The sequence below is a fragment of the Artemia sp. Qi Xiang Cuo genome, chromosome 5 (genome assembly GCF_049724085.1).
Source record: "Artemia sp. Qi Xiang Cuo chromosome 5, ASM4972408v1, whole genome shotgun sequence".
Taxonomy (NCBI): domain Eukaryota; kingdom Metazoa; phylum Arthropoda; class Branchiopoda; order Anostraca; family Artemiidae; genus Artemia; species Artemia sp. Qi Xiang Cuo.
Window position 1 is genome coordinate 67669659 of NC_142798.1, and position 18681 is coordinate 67688339.

The window sequence follows — 18681 nt, forward strand, 5'->3', positions numbered from 1 at the left end:
CTGAATATGATGGTGTGATTTCCATTAAGGTTCTATAGCTTTAAAGGGGTCTTTTCCCTTTTTTCCAAAATCAGCCAAATTTTATCAGGTGCGTAACTTTTGATGGGTAGGACTAAACTTTATGAAACTTATATATTTGAAATCAGCATCAAAATTTGATTCTTTTGATGTATCTATTGGTATCAAAAATCCGTTTTCTAGAGTTTCGGTTACCATTGAGCCGGATCGCTCCTTACTTACAGTTCGTTACCACGAACTGTTTGATGATGGGTAATAAAAGTACAAATTACTTACTAGAACTTGCCAAAAAGCCTATCAGATGAGAGGTATAAAAAGGGAAAAAATGTCGAGTATACAAACTTGTTAGGTATTATCCCCTCCCACCAAAAAACTCGAATTTCCCTTGCATACCACTCTCACAGATTACCACCTCTCTAGCCTCTGAAAAAGCTATTGTGTCAATTGCATTTCCTGAAAACTAAATGTACTTTAACTACAGATCATAATTATCTGGAAGATTCAAGTTATCCAATTCTTTTCAGTTAACATTTTCTGTATGTGTGTGAGTAGGTTAGTAAGTAAATTTTTGATTATACAGTGAAATTATAATTCTACAAACCAAAATGGGCGCAAACTAGTTTGATCGAGTACTAAGGCTTGATCGATCATTTTGAACCTTCCATAAATAAAAAAAAAGTGCAAGAAGACCACATGCGGCCTATAGGGCACAAAGAACACGTAGTCCGTGGGCCAGTGGCTCATTTGTCCCTCATTTGTGGCGCAAAGTTTCCCTAACACCTGCTTATAGTTTCATAAGGACACGAAGAAAAAAAAGTAGAATAGCATATTTATTTTCTTTTAAAATATATTTGTAACTACCTAAGGATGTCAATCTGAGGCTTTGCCCCTAAGATATAAAAAAAAAAAGCCCGAAAGATCTATCGCTATTCTGCGATAGGAAAACACAGAAACAGGTATTGGTATACTAAAATATATTCACAAACTCAAATTTAAACTACAAAACGTCATTTCTAAAACTGGTATACAGAGCCGTTCCTAGGGTTGGTAATGCCCATGACAAAATTAATTACAGCGCCCCCTTCCAGACTGAAATATAAGCAAAAAAAAAGCAAAATTCAAAGTGAAAAATTCGATCAGCCTGGGCGGCCCTATAGCCACGGCACCCACGGTTGGCCCCCCCCCCCCTATTTGAACGGCTCTCCTCGTATATCCCAACAAAACTTAAAACCTTCCTTGAGAAACCTCAAATGTTTCTACAATGGCTCAGTAGAAACAAAACTGTTGCTCTCAGGCTGATATTTATCTAGCTACAAGAAATGATGTTGAAAAACGAGGATATCCTGGGGATAAGCACTTAGCTGTCTGTTATGGTAACTGTTTTGGTTATGCACCATTTTCTAGAGCAACGTACTGACCTAAAAAAAAAGTTCACAACATTTTTAAAATCGTTTTCCAAAATTTGTTCTTGTTGGATATTTTCGTCGTCATATTTGACAGCTTTGAAAAATACTTGCAATTCTTTTTTGCAACTTTTTGCGAGAATTTATTGTCAGTTTGACAAGTTCTTTGCATGTATTGTAGCTTAAAATGTCGAAAATAATATGGTAATAATCGGTTCTAACAGATGTTGAATTTCACTCCAAACATATTAAATATAATTTATATATCAAATTATATGCTTATAAAATTATTTAATTAAATATATAAATATATTTAAACTTAATTATAATAAAAATATATTTATTCTAAGTAAACTTTACCTAGATATATACTACATAAGCTTTACTATAAATTTATAATAAAAATAATCATATTTAAATATAATTACATTAAATAAATATTAGGCATAAATTATATATTTAATATGAATTAAACTTAAAATACCAAGGACATCAGAATAAAAACATTTTTTCCTCGCTGGACTTATCTTAGGTCTATTCATATCTGAAAACTGCAATGCTCTCTAATGGCTAAATATGCATCATAGTTCTCGTATAGCTTATTATTTTTGAATTATTATTAAAAAAAAATTACATAGGAAAATATTTTATAAAAAAAAATTATTTTACCCTTCAGTTATCGGATGAAAAAACACACGCCTCTTTATTTTTTTCGGCAAACTAGAAGAAAACTATTAATTAGATTAGTACGTTGTCTTTTTACGGACAACATATAAACAACTTTGTTTTATACTTGCTCCAAGTAAACTTGAGGTGTTTGCTTCACGGGTTTTTTATCTCTACTTTTTAGGCCTTCTTTTCTTCTTTTGGTTTTTCCGTTCATAGTCTTCTTTAATTGTTGATTTTTTTTTTTTTTTGTCTTAATGCAATAAGTCAAGAATTTATTTCAAGTAACAATTTTTTTAGGTGCAAATTTTTATCTAAATTCGCTTCAAGTCAGAAAAAGTAAGAAAACACACCATATGACATTATGCGTGAGGCAGTAGTTTTCGCTGCCTGACTTTTGGCAATATATTTTTCTGTCAGTATTTTGAGGTTAATTTCTACTACAGGAATTGTGACAAAGTCTGTGGGGTTTTTTTTGCAGAGATTACTACAAGTGTTTACCAAAAGATGGTTACTCAGATTGAATAAGGTTAAATAATCTTCCAGTGGGCTGTGAATTGGCCCTTATGGGCATGAATGGGAATGGGGCTACATCTAGGGCTACCTCTCTCTTTTTAGACGTATTTGATGCCGAATACAACTTTTGGTTTCACTTTATGCCACTTGATGTGAAAAATAATTCTAATCTTACTGCTTTTGTCAAGACAAAGGAGTTTCTTTGATTTTGACAGTAATTTTGGTGAATGACCCTCTCTAGGTCGCCATTATACCATTCCCATAATGTTCGAGGTTGTCATTATATTCAATAGATTGCCATTAAGTGACGATAATTTTGGTGAACGACCCGCACTAGGTTCCCATTACATTCAACAGGTTGCCCTCATACTATCCAGTTTCTTTCTCCTTTGTTAGTTGAATTTCTAGTCTTTGAGTAGATTCATCTGAATGCGTTGAGTAGTTGATATTAAATAGCCCCACTTGACCTTTCAAGCTTAATTGCCTTTCTTCACTGGGAAAGTGTCTATACTTATTTTTTTTTTTTAAATAAATGTATATCTATCTCTAACTCGTTTCTTTAAATCCAATAACATCTGAATTTATCACATGCACTAACTCTCAGCATATAAAAGATGGGTCAGCCATCAAAAAAAAAAAACATATCTGCAGGGAAGCTTTTTCGATTCAAACCATTTTTGGTCTGTCTTTTTATGACGTTTTATGACGTCATGACATATGTCTTGCATATGTCATTTGCATATGTCTTGTTTATGACGTTTTATTGTCTGTCTCATATATGTCGTTTTAGGTTGTTGGTAAATATTAAACAAGAAATATACTTAATTAATAATAAATATAACTAAGACACTAAATCATCACAAGAATTATGTTATTGATTTAAAGCAGCATTGCCACAACGGCCCCCACAGAGGACCTGATGAAGATCAGTTGGATTCAAAAACCTTAAGGATGGATCATTTTCAGCATTTTCAACATCTTCAAAACTTATACAAATAAACAAAAGGCATGCACTTTCTAGAAGAGTCAAGACAAAACACCTGGCACACACTCAAGAATTTATTCCTGTCACCAGGGCCAGATTTAACGCTTTGACGCTTCTAGGCCCTAGCGTTCTTGCCGCTCCGTTTTTTCGAGATTTTTGGGGAAGTTCCCGAAAATTTAGGGATAGTGGAAGCACTGAACAGAACGCAACTGATGAGTCAAAAGTAATGAAAGAGAGAGGTGATACCAACTCTCAGCTGCCATTCTTGGGAGACATCTGACAATTTATAAGTGGCCACGGAATTCCTGTGTTCAAAAAAACACTTTGACGATAAATCACAGCAGTCCCGTTATTGTTAAGCAAAAACTTACTCAGTGATAATATATTGCACGTCCCTGGCATTCTGCAACCCTAGGCTCGGGTCTAGTGGGCCTCTTGGTATATCCTGGCCTGCCTGTCACCCTATTTACTATGATAATATAACTAACCTTGGGTGAAAGTTCTATGTTGAATTTCTTATTCTCGTCGAGGAGTGTTCTTTTAGTCCATTTAAAGATTTTTCTTCCATCTGGTCCTGGCTCAAGATCCTCACTGAAAAAAGCAAAAGAAATAATTAAACTTCTGGAATAGGATTGATGTACTTACTATAGTACTGAAAGGAATAGCAGTAATTTAGGGGAGGGGGGTATATGTTCAAATAGAGAGAGAGGGGCAAATTTGTTGCTTCCTTCAATTTTATTTTTAAAGTACTAAAAAAGGTGGGTATTTTTCAATAAAATACCCAAAAAAAGTAGTTTTCGAAATTTACAGGGGGGGGGGGAATATAGGGGGGCATGAGCCCCCCTTTCCAATTCATACCAATGCATAGAACTATAAAGTTTGGAATAAAAACGTATGAAAAATCAAAAGGTCTGACTACTGGTCCAGGGTTGAAAGCCTCAGGTAGTGAATTGGAAATTTGGGGTTCAACTCTCACATAAGCAGGAATTTTTTAAGCTATTATCTTTAATTATTAAACTTTTCGAATAGGATTAATGTACCATAGATCCGAACAAAATAAAAGCATGTTGGTGACCCTCAACAATGTGACTTTCTAAATCTTTTTTTCTTTCACTCCTTCTGATAGAAAGACAATTAAACAGCTTTGAATGACTAAGCAAATAAAGGTCAAGAAAATGAATTTTAGCTCCGGTTATGTTATCCCCAGAAAACAGGTTATTAAATGAAAAAAAAGAACTAGGAAAAATGTGCTAATAGAAAGCTTGTGTCATCATAGGCTTCAGTTTTTTTATAGTTTCCCTGTATCATCCTTTCGAGATAGGCTGTGACCTTCTGAGTGTTAATTTCGATTTGCAGCAAAGTGTGGCAGTTACAGCCGAAGATTCCCAGCATTTGAAACTAAATGTTATTGCCATACAGAGATATTGACTCACACTGACTGAAAGTATCTGGAAACTCCTAAGATTTTCCCCAATAATCAGGCAGAGAACCTATAGCCATAAGTTTGTGCTTATTAAGCATATTCATCAAACAATGATCAGTTCATGCCCTTTCTCCAAAGCCCAAGATTTGTACGACTTGTCTGATAGTTTCCCATAATTTTTATATAATTCTATAGTCATATAATCCTGTACATGAACTTGCCAACGAGCATCCACCAGCCAAATCCCAAAGACAATTTTATAATGATGAGTATGCTGTTCCCTCCCCCAAGGTCACCAGCACATGAGGTGGATAGATGCTTTTGATGAACATAATCACCCTAGAGTCTAGGACTGAAAAACCCAATTAAGCCAGAGATGTAGCCCAATACAGCCACAGAGCTCACAGGAGACTTGCGTCTAAGTAAACAAATCTGGCGTACAAACCAATAAATAAATGCAGTATTTAAATATTCAAAAAGGTTTTATAAAAACTAATATAAATAAATATTTTATTATGCTCTCCCTAAGAAACCATGCACACAGATGACACTTGCCAAGTGGGGTGGAACTATGTCAAGTGTTTGCAGAGTGTGCAAAGCATTTTGGGGACTGTGCCAAGCGTGGCAGATCTGTGCCAGTTGTGGCAGAACTGTGCTAATTGTACCATGACTGTCTAGCACAGGTGACGTTCCGAGATCAAACAACCCGGATCAATTAGCAGACTTATCCAAATAATACATCATAGAAAAAATTAATTGCATTTATGATGACCTTTGCCATCTTTTTTTTTACCGGCAGTATTAGTCCCATGACACAAAATTGCACAACAGAAAAAGGAATCACTCAAAAAAGATTCACCCACATTGAAGTCAAAATTGCAAGATCAATAAGCATTAAATTTCTTTGAAATATAATGCTATTAATGTAGCACACGACAAAGATTGACGTCACATATTGCAGAATCGTAACGTAAAAACTAATCTTAATAATTCCTAAAAGCTCCAAATATTATTGCATAACTATGGAATTTCCCCATGTTGATGCTTTACACATTAAACTATTGAAAAGATGAGCAGGTCGTGATAATATTCAGATACCCTCAAAGCTCAACGGAAGTTTGAACGTTTGTTTATTGCAGTTCAGTAAGATCAGATCTGGATCATAATGTCCAACTTGGTAGCCAGGACTAATAAAAGACCAACATGGCAGGCTTAATGTTCCCTCTGAAACAAGTAATTTTGAGACAGGATTACTGCTGTAAATTTCACCAAAATACAAGATATTAGTTTCAAATATATCCATTCACCGAACCAGAACAAAATATTATTTAAACTTCTTCTCAGAGGAAGACACAAACTTGCTTAAAGAAATAGAAAACTGTGATTCTTTCGAAGATTTTGAACCAATTTGCAAAGTATTTTCAATCCTAAAAACCCTCAACACTATATTTCAAAATGTGATTCGGTAGATGGAAGGAACTGAATCTCAGTATGGTATGATAGCAAATGTTTCGTCTTTTGTTGATAGATTAAAATTGTAAGAGAAAAGCAAAATAGATTACCAAACTTACACAGAGAACATAAAGCTTAAAACGACACAAAAAGCATAAAAATTATATTTAATCATAATTTTTGATATTATGACACGCTGAAATATCACAATTTGAAATCCATAATCGTGGACAAGAGTGGACGTATCAGTTTGGACTAAAATATTTGAATTTACCACGGCTATATAAATACGAGAGGCATAAGTGACATTTTCCAAAATGTTGAAGAAAAGAAAAAACTGTTTTGGAAAATGTGTCTCCATATCTCTCTCGAGCTCCAATCGTGCCTTTCTGGCAATCTCATGATTCGCCTTGTATGGAAATCTTTGTGGCTGTGGAAAGGTCGTACACTTAACGCGTTTCGGTCCACAAAACTGGTCGAAATTTGGTTATACCACATTTTGAGTGGATTTCAAGATTACGAATATCTCGAGAACCAAAGGGGATACGTGCAATCTGATTGATCCAATGATATATATATATATATATATATATATATATATATATATATATATATATATATATATATATATATATATATATATATATATATATATATATATATATATATATATATATATATATCATATCATATATATATATATATATATATATATATATATATATATATATATATATATATATATATATATATATATATATATATATATATATATATATATATATATATATATATATATATATATATATATATATATATATATATATATATATATATATATATATATATATATATATATATATATATATATATATATATATATATATATATATATATATATATATATATATAACTCATTTCTGACTGATATGTCACACAACGCCTTTCATATTACCAGAGTCAACCAATTCAACGCAACACATCCCTCCCTCTTTCTCTCTCTCTCTACTGATAGACCAGACACTAGATTTCCACAAATAAAAAGTATTATCCGTAATTAATAACTTATCTTGATTCTAGCACTGAGGAATATATATTGCGATGTGCCCCACATTTTATTCGGCATTTTAATGGAAACGCTTAAGGAAGTATTTAATGCTTGATCTAACTTATTCTATGGATTTTTTCAAAATTATTAAAAGTTTATTTGTTAGTATATTTGTGACGTAACTGCACTGGTGTAATCTGCTTTGATTAATAAAGCATCATTCATCAAAGTAAATTTTGCAAATGGTAAACAGTTCAAGAAATGTTGAGCAATTTGATCTTCGATAATAATAAATACAGAATTTCACCTGATTGCCAAAATTTTGGTTATACGCCTAATTGATTTACTTGAAACGCGCCACTAACATTATGTTACGAAATATCTTGGACATGAAAGTTTTGTCAGCAATCCAAATAAAGTTCTTCGCGCATACAGGCAAAATTACTATATAATTAAGCTAAAATATATTACACTGATACTCAAAATCAGTCCTGAGAAGATTGAAACTAAACAAACGAATTCTCGCAGAACATAGCCACGGCGAAACCCACTCCCATAAGAGTCGTCGTATGGGCGTGATCTCCCTACAAAATATTCGAAGTTTTTGTCACAGTCTTTCAAAAATATTTATTTCTTTTTCTATGACCCAAAATCATAGGCGAGCTGCTCAGGACTTTTATGGGATGAGCAGGGATGGGGGCTAAAACCCAAAACGGTGCAGTTTAAGGCCTAATTTTTCCCATTTTTCAAGGGGAAAAACTCTTACTCGAAACGAAGAAAAAGATTCGTAAAGAAGAGTAAAGGAGGGTAAAAAAGCCAGTTTTTATATCTGTCAACCGAATCATATGTCACAACCTAACTCTGTTATTACCATGCCTAGTAAGCAATTAACCTTTAAAAAAAGGTTTACATAAAACGAAATTTGAAATACCATTCACTATCGTATTCTTCATTCAGTTACCCTTTCACCGTTACCTAGAAAGGGTTTTCTTCTTTTAGTTTTAGTGTTGGTTTTAAGGTTTGGTTTCTTATCTGTAGGTTTTGTTCTGCACTGAAGACGACCGAGCGGAGGTCTCGCCCAAAATTTCTGCAAGTTTTTCTTCTATCTTCACTGGCTGTTTTGTCCTCGTTTTCTCTTCTTTAAGAATCTTTTTCTTCGTTTTGTCAGACGTAGCCAGTGTGGTCTCAGAAATTACTGACCCTGTCCTCTAAGCACAGGCACAACTACAGTTGTTTTTACATCCTTCCTTACATTAGAAACCTCGCCCCTAATGCTTCGAATCGTCAATATCTATGTTTGACATCTGCTTAGCACAAGAGAGTTGTGAGGTCAATGTTGGCCAGACATTAAATTTTTAAAGGGCATCCTAGAAAAATTTTGAGAATTTCTTCATTGTGCTGTGTACAAACGAAGGAAACCATGTGAGTGTCATCAGTTTACATAAAAATCTGGGGATTGTGCTTGTTCGCAGCTTGGGCTGATCACAAGGGCACAATTTAAGGGAGTTATAAAGCCAAATCGTAAATTCCTTTATCCGAAAAATTTACAAATAACGTGAATGAGAATTAAGGTAAAACAATCCTTTTATATCACAAAATAAACTTATTTAGATCTATAGTGAAACTATAGGTATATATAGGTCTGATGAGTCAGTTCCTTAGCCTCTCCCCGTATAAAAAAAAAAAAATCCCATGACCTAAATTGTTAATCCATTTATAAGTTCCATTCATTTAGCTGTTTAGAATGAGCTGTTTATTGGTTTAGAAGGAGAAAAATTGCACAAGACTATCCAACCAAAAATGCTAAACTTTATGAAAGGGAAGTGCTCTATAGAGAGGGAAGGGAGAGGTTTTAAAACTTGAAATAAAATTCAAGACGGCCTGGTTTTCGTCCTCTTATAAAGTAGTTGAGTAAGATTAAGGTGGATAAAAGTTTCAGGAATAAATCCCGAGGCTATGTCTAAATTTATTTCCAGAAAAACTTTTAAAGCTCCTAAGAAAAGAATAAATCTTACATTATTACTGTCATTAACTCTCTGTGTACTATATTTTCAGTATTTTTGGCTTTATAGTGTTCTTGGCTTCCAGTTTCTTGGCTTTATACGAGCTGTAAATGATTTCAATCAGAGGGTATGGGTAACTTAAGAGCGGGAACTGGCGCTAGTGTCGAAAAAACTACCAACTCTATCTAGCGTTTGGCAACGCTTGATATTTTTTCTGTGAAATAATAAGAATAATTAATTGCATTAGTGTAATTGGTAAAATTAGGATAGTAATTACTGTCTGATCTCAGTTCCTGACAGAAAGACGAATACAAAGCTTGAAAAAATTTCCAAATGTCACCAGACGCTTAACGGTGTTGATAGTTTTTTTATTTGTTGATACTAGTGCCAGTTTCTGCTCATATAAGCTACCCATACTCTTTGGTTTTACTCACAAAAATTATGTTCAAAAAACCTGATCAACACAAACAGAGAACATATAATTTAAATCTTACATAGCTGAAAAACTAAGCCTCATAAATTATATAAATTTTTTGTATCTTTAAATATTCCAATATCACGAGATCTCTACTATGTTTCACCAAAATTTCGATAGATATTTCTACAAAAATTTTTTCGTTTTCCTTTTTACGTTGGCAACATAAATTTCATTTATTTCATTCCTCGTACAATTGGGGCGTCGTTATCGCCTCAGATAATGTAAAATGTGAAACACGGTGTACTACCTCCTATATTTTTCATTACATGCTCAAGCGATGATGCTAAGCATTTTGTTTTACCATTTCGTAAACTTTCAACAATTAAAATGAATATGCTACAAAAACAGTTTTTTTTTTAAAGTGAGAGATAGTTTCTTTTGTATGTGTTTTCTTTTTATTTTATTTTGTTACTCCACTTTACTATAACATTAGTAAATCAAAAATGAACTACTATTATTATAGTAGAAAATCAATACATGATCAACAGTACATAAGATTAAAATCTAAATGGTTGAGGGGTCTACAAAGAAAAACTATTAATTACATCAATTACTTTATTTTTTGTTTCTGAGACCCTTCCTATGTCGCACAGATTAAATGAGAAATTTTCCAGAAATAAACTATAAGCATCGGCTGCGGTAATCCAAAAGGCGTTCTATGGCATTCTCACAACACTTGGATGTAAAATACATTGCCTGACAAAAGAAAAGTGCCACCACTTAGTCTAATTCACTTTTCCCTCCCTTATTAGATTCTAAATACATTTAAAAGCTTCTGATTATTTTTTTTTTTATTTATTTATTTATATATTTTTTTTTTTTCTTAATACGTATATTTTCTTATCTCATATATAAGAATAGTTGGGGAGTTTTTGATATCGAAATAAATGTTAAATAAAACTTTTAAACAATGAAATTTTAAAATAAAATCGAAATAGAAATTGACATAAACTTAAAACATAATATGTAACAAAATTGTATCATAAAATATTCTAAAATTAAATTTAAAACCTTAAACAAAAATTTTATTTTGTTCAAGATTTTAAGAAAAAAATTTGTTTGCTATATCTTGAATACCTAAAAGAATACAACTGTCCAGAGCTGTTCAAGGGGAGGGGGCAAGCTGTCACAGGCACCTTTGCTGGGGGGGGGGGAGAGAGTACGCGGCTGATGGGTTCCCCACTTTGATTATATTTTTCACTTTGATTCGGCTTTTTTGCTTATATTTGATATGGGAGGATGGGGCTGTAATTAATTTTGCCCTGAGCACCACCAACCTGGGAACGGCTCTGGAGCTAGTCCTTAATAGAAAAGTTTTATCTCCTTTTTCTTCCCTTTGTTGGAATTTGTGTAGTATAGTGTAAAGCCTTGTGAATTACAACAGTAGCTATCCTGATATACTTACGGGACATGCCACTGTTTCTCAACATTCGTGTAAGGGCTAACATATTCCAAGGGTATAAACTTTCGTCCATCAATATTCGCAGGGGCTGCACTTTCCGTTGTTTTGGGTTTCTTTTGCGCTTCGGCCCACTTCTCGAGTCCATTTAGAGTATGAGAAGACCATTCACCACCGTAGTGATCATTACTAAAACATAAGGATATTTTCAGGAAATACAAGCAAAATTAACAGGTATTTTCTTTGGGAGAATGGGGTCCAAACATGAAGTGAATTTTTAGGTCAATATTTTTTGAATTTTTCAGAGGGGCCTTTGGACCAGTCTCAGGGGAGAATGCCCCTAGTGTCCCTGTGTCTAACAACAGAAAAGAACGGGAGGGAAATTATTGTCAATATTCAACAGAATAATGATCAGCAATAATGACAACCCGATCTCCAGGCGTGGTTATTTTTACGTAATAATTTTAACTATTTTTTATTGAAACCAAAAATATTAGTAGAATACTAAGCGCTTCGGAGGATTTTTCTTCACTGATCCACCTTGTCTTCAGAGATGGCTGGTTAGATAAACTAACAAAACACTGGTTTAGTTGGTTAAATGGCGTAATATGAGTACACTAATACTACTACTACTAGCAACTTACTGCAGCACCCAGCCACCACAGCCCAACAAAGCTGCGCACGCTCTTTCCCCATCCCAGTCTATTTAAATTCCTTAACTCCCCAGATTCTTTACCCCTCCCGGGAAATTCTAGTTTCCTTTAAATCCTTCCCAAGAATCTCTTTCCACCCTCTTTGGGGAGTACCTGCTTTTCGTCTGGCCCTAGATGGATGACCGAAAAGAACGATCTTTGTCAATCTGCCATCAACAATTTACAAAACATGCCCTAGCCATCTCAGCCTTTCTTTCGTGCCACTAAAAAGTGGGATTGAACCCAATTAATCGTAAAGTCTTTATTTATATATGGTCAGTTAAACGAGTGCCAGAATTAACCGTAAACAATTTCTCTATAAATTATGTAATAAATCCTCTTCTGTCTTTCGGAGCACCCAAATTTCAGAACCATACTTGATGTTTCAGAACCAGCTACAGTGATGACTACCGTCATCACTGTAGCTTCCAATATTCTAATCCTGGTTTGCAAAATTATCTTCCTATTCTTCCAAACTTTCTCAACTGTGAAAAAAACAACCTGGGCCTTGACTATTTCCACTATTTCCATCTTCACTGCATCTAGCAACTTTATTAATAATACTACCCAGGTAAGTGAAGCTATCTACCAGAAGCTATAACTATATAACTCTCAGCCATTTCTACCAAATTTTGCACAAAAACATTTCAGGATTAAAGGTTTCATTAGGTGAATTGGCTTAACAAAAAAAATCAACTTTCTAATGCAAGGGAATCTACCAACTTGTCAAAATTTTTGTTCCGACACCTTCGGGGGGGGGCGGGGGAAGGCAGGTATCAGAAAACAAAACAAGGGGAGGTATTCTTCAATGTGAAGAAGTTACCACCCCTTCAAAAAAAATTATCCGGAAACATGAGGGGTAAGTAGAAGAAAACGGCACGAAAAGGAGGCTGGTCGCCCTTCAATCCCTTTCGGTGCTCAAAAGGGCCTCTAAAACTTCCAGTTTACCCCGGAACACCGGGTAAACCTGGTTCCAGTTTACCACCGGAGCCGGGGACCTTAGTCGTCAGGCTAAGGTCCCCTTAGCCTAAGGACGTAATAGTATAAGTTTCAACCCAGTCCGAAGATTTTTTGGCTACTTTTTGGGGGGACCCATGCCCTCAAACTAATTCTTTGTACATTAGGCTCCTCTCGGCCCAAGGACTTACGGCTACAAGTTTCAAAGAAATCCGGGACAGAAACTGTTTCATTACATTTCCATGCCCAATAATAGCCTCCTCCTCCCACTACAAAAGATGTGATCATCTTGACTCAGAAAATACCACTTGAAAGTTCCAATTCATTGCAAGCCCAATGTCAAATAAGCCTCCCGTCTCCTACTAGAAAACCTATGCGTAAAGAACTGGCAATTTGCATTGCTTACGGCCCTTGCCCAAGGTATTTTGGGGGTCATGTTGTCTCCAAAGGCATGATTACTAGACCTTTTGGCCATTCTGAACAAAACAAGAGCATCCATGTTTTGATTGGTTGTCTTGAGAGGTTACAGGGATGAGGAGTGCCAACTATAAAAAAAGGCACGGGAGGGGCTCTGGCTGCCCTCCAATATATTTCAAGTATTAAAAAAGGTATTAGAGCCTACAATAGACAATCGAATGAGCACCCTCCAAATTTTCTACGAACAGCCCTTCTATATGAAGCAGCCGATTAAAAAGAAGCAAGGGACGGAACAATACATGGAAGGCACATGACTCTTTACTTAGCGTTGCCACAGACTGTTTGGAGACGGACGCGCCACAACACAGCAGTATGGCTCTGAAATTGAGATGACATATAAATACTTTTTTGTATAGCGCCAAATCGTTTGGTCATCTCATAATTTCCGTTCAATAGCATTTCGGTCCTATTCACGCCAAAAGCACAAAATGGCAAGAATGGGCATTGTGATATGACATGATCTATTTTGTTCCTATAAGCAACGAAACCTTTAAATTCTAATTCGAATGAGCTCTTTCTTACTTTCCAATTTTTCTTATGCATCAATGGCTTGATACTATCACCTTTGGTGGAAATAAACAAACACAAGGAAAGTGTATTTAAAGTCCAAATATTTGGACCAATCCTGGGGGTATTTATTTTACATCCATCCTGCTCTATGCAGTTTTACCAAAGTGAATTTCTATCTTAAAATCCATCTAAATGTCCTCACTCAGGAAATGTTTAGAAGAAAAACGCCAAAATCAGAGTATTCAGAACTTAACTTATTTTAAACTCCAGATTCCCCTCCCCCTAATGCAAAACCTAAAACTTAGGCTATATCCACTTTAGCAGAACATAAACAAAAAAAGCATGCATCATAATCACATAATGAGTACTTACGCATCCAAATGCAATGTCAACTTATCTATACGTTGGAAGGCACCAGCTATGATGCTTTCAACCAAGCCTAAAAAAAATTAAAAAGATTAAATTCCTCAAGAATACTTTGTTCTTTGAACTTGAGAACTTAACACAGGGCCAACATAAGGCAAGTAAGATGTGTGACTGCCACGCAAGTGCTGAGGTAGCTAGGGCGGCAAGATGTGCAACAAAATTTTGTTTTAACCTCGATTTCCACTCTAGTTGAAAAGTTTTAGGAAAAGCTACTCAAATATAATATTCACTGAGGAATGACTTTTCTTAAGTAATACGAAAATAATGTTAAGTAAGGCTATGATAACAATGATGTGCCATTGCCGCAATTAAATATTCGAAACAAATTGAACTAAATAGTTTGATCAGATCTTGTACCTTTTTTGCGAAAAAAGTTCGATGTAACTCTAAATTTAGAAAGTTATAATTTTAAGTATTAAGTTTTAATTTAAATTTTAATTAAAGTTTCTAATTTCATTATTAAAAATTGAATAGTAAGATTGGGAACTATACCAACCTAAAAACAACAAAAATTCCAGCGATCGTTTTTGTCTCGTTTTTCTTCAAACATGGCAAATAAATGCAACCATGTGCTAACAAAGCACGTGTGCATAGCATTAAATAAATTAATCACCTTGTAGCCCCATTAACCACCACAAATAGTTATTGAACGACCAAGAAGAGAAGTAACTGTGGACGAAAAAGAAGGGAGACGATTGAAAGCATGTTCGGTGGCATCGACCGGGGAGAGGCAGATGGGGCCTGTACCCTCTTGGGTTTTCACCCCCCCCCCCTCTAAATTTTGAAACATACCGTTTTCGAAGTATTTTCATTGACATATGTTTTTTAGCATTGTAAATGGGAAAAAAAACAATATTAATCTAATGAAACTTTTGAAAAATAATTCCCCCCCCCTACATTTTTATGAATTGACGCCAAGGAGCAAGTTTCAAAAACCATTTTATTATTTGAAACTATAAACTTCAAATTCTAAAAATTTCAAAATTTGTGTATAAGCCATAAAATTTTTAAGATAGCAAATTTACATTTCAATCACATGTCACATCAAAATGGAAAAGAAACCTTAATTTCCTTTTTTTTTTTTTTTTTTTTTTTTTTTTTTTTTTTTTTTTTTATCCCAATATAAAGACAAAACATATTTGAGTCTTACAAGAACTTCAGTTGCATAAAACTACTTGATTTGAATTCTTCAAAAAAAAAATGCACCCTCAAGAAAAGAAGGAAAAACAAAAACATCATTTAAACTGAATTATAAAAAAGAGGGATATTTAATATAGGCTAAAATAAAGAAAATGATGGAGCCAAAGCTATACGAGATATACTTTTCAAGCGAAATCCTTCTAATAATTTACCTTCACATAAGGGAAAATTCAAGAAGAATCCAACAAGATCTTCTTTTGTTCATTTGAGGACATTTTTGTTCCTAGAGTTATAGACAAGTTCATTAATTCCACTAGAAACATAAGGACTAGTAAAAAATTATGGGATGAATATTTGAGAAATGGTACTAACTTCCACAGCCAGAAATGGTTTCATAGCCAAATTAACTTCATAAGTTTACCCTTAATAAAGATCTATTTCAGGATGCATGAGCAGCATTATGCCAGCGCATTTTCCATCCCTAACGCCAATCCTACTTTTATGAGCACTCTGAAGTACACTGCTATTGTGAAGTGCACTTCACAATGTGAAGTAACAATGTGTTACAGACAATTTTTGGGAGTATTTGAAGCCTTGTTATCAGATGTACAGGAGGCTTCAGTTTTATATTTCAAAGATCCCTCAAAATATTTGGGACCAAAATTTCACCTTTTGTGTTCCCCTCCCCCTCCTAAGACCAGGACCTTAGTAAACTAATGAATAAGGTGAGCAATGCTGCTTGAGTCCCAAGCCTTTTTTATGTAATTTATCATCAGAATTGCGCTAATGTGTTATTGTTGATACAAAAAAAAAAACGATACTAAAATTACCTTAATCACATTAATTCGCAATTTGGAATGAAATAAGGTACAATGTTGGATCTATTTGGCTCCGTTGTTGAGATGGCAGTTAAAATACTTTACACAAAATGTTAAAAAAAAAGAAAAAAAAGAGGGTCGTAACTGTATTTACAGCCCAGTAACACGCCTTCCGACTAGGAGAGTGCTAGGATAGATGCAATTTAAGCCCACTTGGTAATGGTAACCACAGATAGGTATAACCAAGGTGACCAATATCCTGTGGCTTAGAGTAGACACTGCCACACAACGTCAATTTATGATAGAGTATGCGAGTTGGTTGGGTATAATGGATACATAGTAAAAACAAATGGATATGGTAAAAAGAAAAAAAAACGGAGCTTCAAAGAATTCTTGGATAATATTTTTTTAAACAGAAGAATCAAGACATGTATAACTTAAGTTTTAAGCTAGCAAAAGCCAAACCTAAATAAATCCATCCATCCATCCCATAACCTTTAATTTTATCATTAAAAGAATATTTTGAGGAGAGGGAGACTCTTCTGTAGGTTTCATTGATTGGCAGGATACCTTGTGAAATAGAACTTGGATCATCCAGTACACATAGATTCAGTCCTTTGGGAGAGGAAAGTATTAGGGGATTTTTGCTGGGAGGGTTGTACAAAGAAAAATCACAATTTTAGGCCAGTTTTCAATTTTTCTGGGAAAATATTTTTTACCAATGTTAATGTGGAGCAACAAATGTTTATTTTACAAATGTTAATGTGGAGCCACAAATTTGCCATGATGAAAGTTATTAAGGAAAAACTTAAGAGGGAAGAAGTTCCTTGCCCATTGGTTATGTTAATGGGCGTAGGGAAGGGGGGGGCAGGGGAGCAGGGGGCAGCTGCCTCCCCCTAGAACTTCAAATTTACGATAGATATTAGCGAGAACTTTTCGTATGTTGGAATTTTTTTTTGGATGTTACCTGGTAGATGGTTAAAAAAAGCTGGAAATAAACAGAAATTTCCAAATATCGTTTGCGATATCAACATTTAAGTTTCAATCTTCAATATTGTTTTTCGGTCCAATATATAGATAGGAGACTGGCCCACGATTGGCTGATTTTTACTTGTTTAATTCTCCATGAATGGATTCAAGCGATAAGAAGTTGCTGAGCATGCCAAAACAAAAGTAACTCATTAAATACCATCCTTGAAAAAGACAATTAGAAACACTCCGCCATTTTTCCATCTGGATGCCTCTATCCAAGTGGTCAAGAGTGCCAAACCTTGGTCACCCCTGCACCGGTTCGGCAGTCTGTGGCTTATGCTTGGCCACAGGACAAAAGAAAAAGAAAAGTGACCAGGGGAATATTAAAGCTTGTTTTTTGGCTATAAAATTAAGAAAAAATATGGTCAGCATAAAATCTACAAAATGAATTTCATTGAGGTTTAAAAAAAAATAAAGAGTATTAATTTCAAATTATACATTGACTTATCAACACCAAAAGTAAGCGTCTCCGCTAATCTTGGTGTTCTACCTTTCAGTGGTGGTAGTTTTATTTCAACCTCTGTCTTTAAGACACTATTCATCTCGTCACTTAGCGCAAAGTCTCTTGCTCCAGTCTTCTTCCAAAAGAGAACCTTAAGTTCTTCAGTTGCTACTTTTGATCATGATAACATTGTGAACAGAATTCCCTTTCTTGTTCTTCAGCTCAATCAGAATGTAATCACCAGTCTTGACTTTCTCAGTGTCAAATTAGAAGTTGCTGGTAGGGGGCTTGTCTTCAATATCTATGCTGGGGTCTGAAGAGTTGTTGTATACAGGATCATCAACGTCAGAATCGTCACTCTAACTGTAGCTCTTGTTGCCAGAGACACGCCTTTTGCTTTTTAGTCTTTTCACTTGTCTGACTTTCTTCCGTTCCAGGACTAGGGCTTTTTGGCAGACACAGCTTTTATCCTAGCAGTAATGCATTCTTTCATAGGGGTGTCAGTGAGCGCTTTTGAGTTTTTCATATTTTTTTTCCTGTTGATTTTTTGGGTTTGACTTGATTGATAAAATGCTGCAAGTAAAGCAAAAAATGAGAGGCAGTCATCCAGCCAGAAGTATTTTCTGAGCTGATCATGATGGTTCCTGGTAAAGCTCCCCTGAGTAAAATTTCTGGACACTGTTTTTGTGGGGAAATAAGTAGAGGAGGGTCTTTGTTCCCAACACATTAACACCAGCACAAATCATGGTCAACTGACCTTTTTCTGCTGACGTGACCTTCCCTACTTACTTCTAGC

At 34.7% G+C, this 18681-nt stretch overlaps 1 protein-coding gene across 1 annotated transcript in view; it reads right to left on the reverse strand.

Annotated features, from left to right (window-relative positions):
- The window catches only part of Rep (Rab escort protein), a 115925-nt gene that overhangs the window by 81308 nt on the left and 15936 nt on the right, over nucleotides 1-18681 (reverse strand). The window contains exons 2-4 of the mRNA XM_089089875.1: nucleotides 14400-14466; nucleotides 11398-11580; nucleotides 4077-4179 (exon numbers count right to left, since the gene is read on the reverse strand). Of these exons, the coding sequence (XP_088946001.1) occupies nucleotides 4077-4179; nucleotides 11398-11580; nucleotides 14400-14466 (353 nt within the window). The remainder of the gene's footprint in view (nucleotides 1-4076; nucleotides 4180-11397; nucleotides 11581-14399; nucleotides 14467-18681) is intronic.